This window comes from Pseudoliparis swirei, chromosome 10, assembly GCF_029220125.1.
Source record: "Pseudoliparis swirei isolate HS2019 ecotype Mariana Trench chromosome 10, NWPU_hadal_v1, whole genome shotgun sequence".
NCBI classification, from domain to species: Eukaryota; Metazoa; Chordata; class Actinopteri; order Perciformes; family Liparidae; genus Pseudoliparis; species Pseudoliparis swirei.
The window spans coordinates 13,298,640-13,307,903 of NC_079397.1; the positions used below are offsets into that span (position 1 = coordinate 13,298,640).

Sequence of the window (9,264 nt, forward strand, 5' to 3'; positions counted from 1 at the left end):
AGCTGACGCTTCAAAATCAGAATCTGAATCAGCTTTATTGGCCATGTATGTGTCAAATGACACATACATGTCATTTGACTGTGGTTACACTTACACTCTCTTCGTACGTACATGCAATTTACAAATATCAGGATGAATATTTAAAAAAGACATTGAAGACAACAGGATAGCAACATGTATGTAGAATATAAAACAACAACAGTGACAGTGTAAACCAACAGAGACAATGAATGGGGATGTTAGTGCAGGAAGAAAGTGGCGATAGTGGCAGTGTGTGGATGTGTCTGATGAGCTGTTCATCAGAGTGACGGCCAGTGGGAAGAAGCTGTTCTTGAGTCGACTGGTTCTGGTGTACAGGGCTCTGTCCTGTTTGGTGGCCGATCCAAACCACACGGTGCTGGAGGAACAGAACATAGACTGGATGATGGCGGAGAAAAACAGGATCAGCAGCTCTTGAGGCATGCAGGGCCTCTGCTGGGCCTTTTTTCTGATGGTGGTGATGTTGGAGGCCCACCACTTCAGGTCCTGGGAGATTTTGGTTCCCAGAAACCTGAAGGTGATGGGGGGGATAGTGTTGGGTGTCGCTCCTCTTCAATTACATTCACACGAGCCTGTTGCCAAACAGGCGTCCGGCCAGGAGCCAGCGGTCTCCCAGAAGTGTTTATCTCCTCGTACAAAGCCAATGTGTGGAGGTAATAAGTGTGTCAGTATCAGTTGGTGCAGCCGCGGGGACGCGGCTCATCTCACTTCAGGGGCTCGACGTCGTCGCGGGGACCTCTCCGTCGGCAGTTTGACGTCTCGGTGGAGGAGTTGATGAAATGATGGCTCAGAAAAAGGCTCGACAACAGGTTATTTATTTAAAACTGCGAGGCGGTGGATATTTATTCAACACAAGAGTGAAAAAGGTTTAACAGCTAAATCAATCTCTAACCGGCCGTATCTATGAGCAAGCCCAAACGAAGACCTCGTGCCTTCTTTCTCTCTGACTTTATACCTTTTATCTTTATCTTGATACCCCCTTTATCTTTATAACCCCCCCGCCCACCAACACACACACACACACACAAACACACTTTACATTGACCTCTCAATACACATTAATACAAAACTTGTAGCATGTACCAAAGGAATGACATCGTATTGCCTATACTGATCACACACATCAAACATTGGTTACATTTGTAGGGTAAACTCATTACATAGGTATGTTATTACCAAGTTAATACCTGCACTTTATTTATTTTTGGATAGCTTTTATAATTAGATGTCTATGTTTTCGGGAGGAGAGTTTAAGTTTTCAACCAACATGAACAACAAACAGAGTTCTGGAGGGAATCAAAGTTATCTTTGTGTTTATCTGAGTGAGCTGGGGTCGGATCTTCAAAATATCTTGTGCCACACCTTCTGTTTATACAGGTGGGAGCGTGAGATGACCCCCGGGGACTGGCTGTCTGCGTTCATGCCCCCTGAAGGAAATGCAAACACAAGTCGCCCCTACGCTGTAGACGATTGACAGGGAAGACGTGTTGATGTCCGGTCCCATTCCCAAAACCAGCAGAGAGCTGCATCGCCGTAAATCAGAGAACCCAAAACAGTCACACCTACTTTGATCCAAATGCCCTGATGCAGGCGTTAAGCTCAGATATTTTATTGATGTGTCTACGACGGGTGTTTGGCTCTTCACACAAGCCTTCCTTTGACTGAAGCCCTTTCGGTCCCATTATCTCTTCCCAAAGACGAGCCCTCTAAAGGACAACCATGTGTCCAGAAAGCTCACGAGTGTGACGTTCCTGTCATTGTTGCAACAAACACTTCATACTCTGCTGTTTGGGGAATCACAGCAAATTCATATGTATCACCACATATCCTCAGTCATCGGACTCACAGGCAACCTGTATGTAAACACAGCAGCAGGCCATCCCTCTTTCACGAGAGAAGTAGTGAGAACCATTCTGATCCAACTGCTCCCTCTAGTGTTCAGGAGCCGTACACCACATCCTTCATTCATCAAATGCTGGACCTCCATTATCATGTGTATATAAATTATTGTACCCTCACATTGAAAAGCAGTGGAGCGCTTTAAGGCCCGATTTTGATTTCACGGTAGATCAATTAGATCATGTATTGGTGCAACAGCACGGCATTAATACTCTTTCATTCAAATGTAATGCAGCTTTTTGTCCTTCTCTAAATTCATGACAAGACATCAATTCCATATTCAACAGGAAAATTCTCTATTGACAGCTTTTATTGTGTTACACAATATGTGAACAGCATATCTACAACATTATGAGTAAAAAAAGAAAACAGTAGAAATTTCTCATGAAGAGTTCACTGTCTGTTTTTGATGCCCTCGGTCGGGGAGTATAAGATCACACTCAACTCTGGAAAAACACGATGGCTCAAAGTCTCTATCCTTGGCAGGGGTGAAGCTATGGATCCATGGAAACATCATCTAGAGGCCTTGCCGTTTTCATGGACATCCATCCTGTCGGGTAGGGAACATTTAAGTCGGATTAAAGACAGCCGGCAGTTTTGACACATTCAACGCGAGAGGAATATTACACCCATAAAGTGACAGACAATAGATTTTTCTCACACACCCATTTTCGTCTTTGAGCTGCTGGTACAACTCAAACTTGTTGTTGACGGAGCTCACTCTTCCGACAAACTCTTGGTGCTTCCTGGAATTGGCGACGGTGATGCGATTGCTCCACATGGTAAGGAGCGACACCGGACCTGAACCAACAGCGAGTGAAAGCCACATATCAGAACACACAGAACCAGTAGTGATGTCATCAGAGCTTTTCGACCACTTTCTTGGAGCTGAAGCAGAGGAAACGGTGTGATGACGGTCGGTACCTTTTGCTCTCTCCGGAGGCTGAACCTCCTCCGTGCAGAGGCGCGGCTTCTTGTTGAGCGGCTCCGGAGAGTCCGGGGAATCCTTGATCACCTCCGACTCTTGCTCTTCTTTATCTAGCAAACCTTTAAGTCTTCAGGTTAAAAACAAAAAACAGAGGGAAGCATGAGAGAGTAGAAAGTTACCGACACACCCCGCACAAAAGCCAAAAGGTACAGATTATTTTTGCGACTGAATGTATGTTATTATTCACACGTGTGCATAAGACGTCCGAGCAGCGCTGACCTCTCGGACTCCTGCCAGCTTTTGTCATCCGTGTCCTTGCTGCCGTTCTTCTCTGTCTTGTCTTCCCTATCCTCCCTCTTCCTCCCTCTCTTCTTCCTCTCCTCCTCCTCAGGAGGTTTGCTGCGACAGGCAATGATGCAGTCCAGAACCCGCTGGTGTCTGTCAGTGGCGCCGGAGTGAGTTTTCACTAACGTCTCAAGCTCGTTCCACATTATACGATACTGTTCATCTCTGAGAATCAAAAAAACATATCAGTGATTCTGCCATTGAATTTTCATGAATTGTGATTTTGGAATAAATACCTCTTTGGGCCTTTGCCTCTGGATCCCACGGTGGAAATAGGGAGAGGGTCGTTCTTCCTCTCCATGTCCACCAGGTTGTAAACTGTCTTCTGGCAGGTCAGAACATCCTCCTCAGACAAAGTCTCTTTCACTATCAGGTTAGCTAAAGGAACCACCTAGTGGAGGAAAAGAGGAAGACGCGCATAAAGGATGATAATGATGTGGGCCAACAAGACAAATATTTTGGACTAAATCAGAGTGAAATCGAGAACAACTCCAGCATCGCTGCACGCCGCTCACTCACTGCCTGCATGTTGAAGATGGTCGTCTGGGAGATGATCATTGGCCAGTATCGAGTGTGGCGTTCCAGCTGAGACTTGGCCCTCTCAACTGGCAGCTTCCCCGAAGGATTATGGGAAGACTCTGAAACGTGAGTGAGCCGGTTCTCCCTCATAAATTCACCGAAATCCTGAAACGGACAACAAGAAAAAAACTCAGTTCCCATTTTAAGAGTATCGACGCGTCTTGCAACGTGGCTGGTGTGAGCCCGACGTACAGTGATACGGTAGTCGGTCACTCGGCCTCCACAGCCCTCGCTGATGGAGGGCGGGTCCTCCAGCGTGGAGCGGTTGCTGTTGAGCACGTGCAGGAAGATCTCGCCTCCGTGGCTGCTGAGCATGTGGCTGATGACCTTTGACCCCGACTTCCTCGGCTGCTCCAGCAGCACCGATCGACCTGTGGTCAATCAAGAGGAGAGGTAGTTGACTCGACAAGGCAAACAGTTAGTCAACTAAAGGGACTCGATGAACAACAGGGTAAACAGAGCATTTATCCAGCTTACCGTTGAGGAGAAAGTTTGTTAAACATGACGAGGGACGACTGTTTACGTCTGTGGGGGAGATGCGGTAAGCTCCCGTACAGTAATGCAGCTCTGAGGTGGGTAAGATAAGACACAAGTAGATCAATTAAATCAGGCATCTCCTATTACGGCTGCGTCAGGCAAGGCAGCAATCAATAACTATAAACCAATAAGGCTTTTAGGGCTTACACAGTTTGTCATTTAAGAGCTGCAACAAGGTATTGTTTATGGATAATCAATGAGATTTCAGAGTAAAAATACTCGTTAACATTTTTTATTTTAAATAGCCAAAGGGAGAAAATGGGGAAATACTTTCCCATGCATGAATTTTAAAGCTTAAAACTCTTTAATTCATGTAACAAATAAAGACTTGACTATGCCCACCTATGCTGTTGGTTCGCGGAGTGCACCATTTCAGTGTGATTGTCTCTTTCAGTCCGTTTTCTCGGGTGCTGGTGCCGGCCATATGCAAGTCTCCTGCACAACAACAAAAAGTTTACATATGAATTGGTCATTTCTGGTGAAAAATTGATTGTTTAAAAAAAATATTTAAGCACACAGGAAGTACATGCTATATCATCATAAAGGATGTCCAAGAATTTGCAAACTGATTTTCTTACCTGGCGCTCATAATGTAAACAATGAAAGCTATTTTGAGGACTATCTCTTAGAAATTAGTTTATAGAGCAAAGTTTGAGAATGTTTCCTCGCAAAGTATTCGAATTGCTAACTCTTCATTTCTTGTATTTCTTTAACTCGAGTTCTCACCACTTTTGAAGAACTCCAGGTGAGCGTCTCGGTGATGCAGGAGCTCGACGTCATAATTGGCCGATGTGTTGGCGTGCTGCTCCTCCTGTCCATCCGCAGAGACAATAACACATACGGGTCAGCATGAACTCGGCTCTCACAATGTGCAAACTAACACAAACACAAACAAACATCAACACTGCTGATTTCATGTTCCAAAGGGTAAATGATAATGACCAAAGTAAAAGAAAAAAAGCTCTCTGTGTGACTTAAGTATGCTCGTTTCTACTCACATCAGAGACGAGTGTTTAATGCAAACGGCCTTAAATCGACACACTACTGAACCTATACTTGTTTGACATGAATCATGGATTCCTGATCTTACGGAAAAACAGCTCTATGTGTATAGGCCCAGGCCCGATGGCGTCTGCCAACTGCTCATATAAAAGCATGTTTTTAATCAATTTATCACAAGCTTTAATTTTGACAACATTCTACACCTGTTCAAATATCTGCTTTAGGAAAAGCTAAAGGTCAGGTTTAAAAAACAAGTTATCCAGACAGCACAATGGACCACACCAAGACACTAACGGGGGAATGGGTGGGAACTGATGGGGGAAACAGAGACCAGGGGACAGTTGAGGCAACTTTCAAGGTGTAAACACCCGACAGACACCGACAGCATTTAACAACTCAGGAGAGGCAACGCTGGTCAAAGATGTTCGGGCATGAAAACAGTTGGATGCAACATTATTATTCAGCAATTGATATCAGTCTTTGACAGAAATGCTAAAGCTTTATAAGAACAATTTGGAATACTTAAAAACAAATGGCGAGTCAAAATAGTTAGAATATCATTTAATTGAAGATATTTGTGTGTGTATATATATATTTCGCTTTTCCAGCAGACCCAAAACTCTGCACCACCTCGGTGTCCACGTGAGACCAGAGTTGCCTGTCCTTTACTGAAGCCTCGTCAGCAAATCTTTTGACCAACTGTCACATCGAAACAAATTAATGACACTGTAAGCCTGTTGCAACAGAAGAGCTCCAAACATACACTGCACACTACGTGGTGTAAACTCTGACCCTTCCTCACTTTGATGTGTGTGTGATAAGAGTACTAACCTGTTCGCAAACATTTAATGTGGGCTAGCAAAACAGAAAATACAGCATGAAACCAGCAGCAGATTCACAGTCAAATCAACATGCAAATGAGATAAACAAAAAGATGGGACTGTAAAGTTTCACGAGTAATTATTGGTGAGGAAGGGCTCAAACATAAAGATTAAGCAAGCAAAAGAAGTAGTGGGAAGGCTGTGAGAGAAAAGTAAACCTAAACAAATAAAACAATCAAGTAAAAAAAAGAAGGGGAGTAGTCTGCATTCTGGACATGACAACATTTGTGTACTAGCAAAAGAAATTAAATATTTAAAGTTGATGTGAGATGTAATTTTGGCGTGGTATGTGCAAGACCAAACAAAGGGCAAAAAGCCCCTCACCTTCATTGGGATGTTTGTTATGGTGGTGGAGGCCAAGTCAAAGTTCTGCTGGACAAGAATGTTGAGTTTGGTGGAAAGGTGGCGCCCGGCACGAACGCAGTGAACCTCGCTGGTGAGCAGAGGGGAGATCTGAGACAACCAGAGAGGAAGATGCAGTGAGAACCAACAGCTGTGAAAGGATGGGTTAGGGTTAGGGTCCATTGCAATGCTTTCACACAACCGCGTGTCTTCTTTGTTAGCACCCACCTCTTTCTTCGGTCGGTCAGACACCAGCGTGTCCTCACCCTGTGGGTGGATGTGAACTAAGATCAGGTCACACTGCTGGATGACCATCAGCCTAAAACCCACAACAATGAGTATGAAACAAGAAAACACAGCTTTGAGTCATGTGCTCAAAAGGGAAGAATTGCTACAATTATCACATCATCTGACACTGACCTGTCTGAACCTGCTGCCAGCTTGTTTTGGTCTAAAATCGTCTCTTGGATGCAGTCTTCCAACATCCGCACATGAGTATCACTGTACGATAGAACACAGAGACCCCTGAATTAGATCGGTCTTCAATAACACATCAATAACATTTTATTAATTAAAACTATAATTCTATATTTGCTTTTATCCTTTGTTTTTATTGTAATTTTTAATGCATAGCTTTTAGGATTTAAAAAAAATTATGTGTTGTAAAGCGTCTTTGAGTATGATGAAAAGCGCTATAGAAATTGTATGTATTATTATTATAATTTCTGAGAGGGTAATAAAACTGACATGTGGCTGCAGTTGATTTTCCTTACCTTTTAGCATTGGTTAAGCAGATAATACGACCCCTATTTGCAACTCTCTCAGCTGTGTCCATCATGCTGGTGCGCCTCTCGTGCTGCAACTCTGTGATCTTGCTCAACGACTCCACCGCAGCAACCAGGCCATGCAGGATGCTGCAACACTCGGGATCCTCGCGTGGGTTCGGTGGCCCGACAGCTGCAAGAGCCGACATGAGCTGCCGGAGAGGAGAAACGGGATAATCAAAACGCAAGTCCAGTTCTGATGAAAACCTGCAAACACTTGGTCACTCAAGTTAATAGTAACGTTGCACTCGACCAAAATATGGCAAGAGGTGGAAAGATTGCTTGAAAATGCAATGATAATTACTGCAGGACATAGCGTAGACTAACAGTCATATTATATATCAGTTAGAATTGTTACTCAGTAAGTCACTGATTACCTCATGAGTGCTTTGGTCTTCCTGCCTCCAGCTATTCAAGATGTGGAACTCGGAATCACTCACAATATAATTAATCTGTAAAATAAAGAGAAATCAGACAATGTTGATTTAGTGTTGCAGTAATTGGTACACGAGTAACTACATTGACTACATGTTTCAATATATCTCATTAGTTTTAATCAACGTGTCCAAATTCACACATATTTGGTTGCATCTCTTATAGCTCAAACGTTTAAGCCAGCGATTTAGTACTTTTTTTAAGAAGAAGCTCACCAGTTTGTGCAGTGGGTACACATCGTAGAGGATCCGGCAGTACTCCATGGAGCACTCCACAGCACAGGTCCACAGGGACTTGGACACAGGGGCCAAAGGAATAACCCCTTGAGCTCGACTCTTTGTCAGCACATCACACTCCACCTGCTGTCGACTCGACTCTGCCATGTAGGGACAGTGGTCCACCACAAAGACAGTCTTGTGAGCCACCGAAAACATCTTCATCTTGGCGAAATCCAGCGTGCAACGATCTGTAAGGACAACAGAAAAAGACACACGCCTGAGATTTCAATAAAGGCACATGCACACAAACACAAATGATACATACAGTGAAAGCTAGGAGAACTAAATCCAGAACACAACAAAGCCCGTGTTATACAGTATGTTGTAAGTATGTTATTGTAAATATGTATGACAGCGGTCACATTTCAGTTAAACAGGAATATTGTACACGAGCTATAAAAATAGCAACATTTATGATACGGCAGAATTACATTATTATCTGACGGTTGTTGGGAGTGGATGGGGCAATCTACACTGGGAACTGCGATGTTCAACTCATCTTAGTGGCTGGTGGTCAGCGAATGTCAACTCACCTGTAGAAAGCCTCGTCAGAGAAACGCTTCCCGGTCAGGAAATGATCGGAACCGGCCCAAAGCCGAGGGCGCTCGTTTTAGGTCAAGTTTTGACGAATAAACGGAAAACCAATCAGTCTCAGAATGTGTTATTTGTCAATAACTCCGAATCGTCAGCAAGCTAACATGACTACTAAGGAGCATGTCCCTAACCATCGCGTTAGCCTTTTAGCTATCACGAGCCGGAATCATTTGATGGCTGATTCGCGTTTATTACCACCGACATACACATTTAACCTTTTTGCTATGTGTGTCATATCAAATTTAATGTTTTCTATTTAATGTACCTCCAGATGACCATTTCCTAAATATTTGCACACTTGGAATAACTGGCTCAAACAATACGCTTTAAATGGTGTCAAGCTAGCAGCTTGTTATTGGCGGATATAAGTCCAAGTGTTCCGTCACCGTTTTCGTTCCCCCGAAAGATGGGCCGCACTGTTGAAAGGTTCCTAGCTCCGTGTTGAGACATGGAAACACTGGATTAAAATGGTTGTTATCGCCCCCAGGAAACCACATTATTATATATATTGATATATATATGTATATCATTTCTTAATTTCGGGCTGACACTATAATATATTTGATTTAACTTTACCAACT

General features: G+C 43.6%; 1 protein-coding gene across 2 annotated transcripts; it reads right to left on the bottom strand.

Annotated features, from left to right (window-relative positions):
- Positions 1–2,210: 2,210 nt before the first annotated feature.
- On the bottom strand, positions 2,211–9,141 carry ints13 (integrator complex subunit 13). Of its 2 annotated transcripts, XM_056424839.1 has the most exons (18): positions 8,623–9,141; positions 8,027–8,277; positions 7,754–7,828; positions 7,326–7,528; positions 6,973–7,053; positions 6,781–6,871; positions 6,535–6,663; positions 6,161–6,184; positions 5,054–5,138; positions 4,670–4,762; positions 4,268–4,357; positions 3,983–4,161; positions 3,731–3,895; positions 3,448–3,602; positions 3,146–3,376; positions 2,863–2,993; positions 2,604–2,739; positions 2,211–2,488 (listed from the first exon to the last, which is right to left on the bottom strand). In XM_056424839.1, exons 2-18 carry the CDS (start codon positions 8,249–8,251, stop codon positions 2,452–2,454), a joined length of 2,130 nt encoding a protein of 709 aa, XP_056280814.1. In that variant the 5' UTR covers positions 8,252–8,277; positions 8,623–9,141; the 3' UTR covers positions 2,211–2,451. The 2 variants fall into 2 exon arrangements, with proteins under 2 accessions (XP_056280814.1, XP_056280815.1); XM_056424840.1 differs by lacking the exon at positions 6,161–6,184 and having other exon boundaries at positions 8,623–9,140.
- Positions 9,142–9,264: the final 123 nt, after the last annotated feature.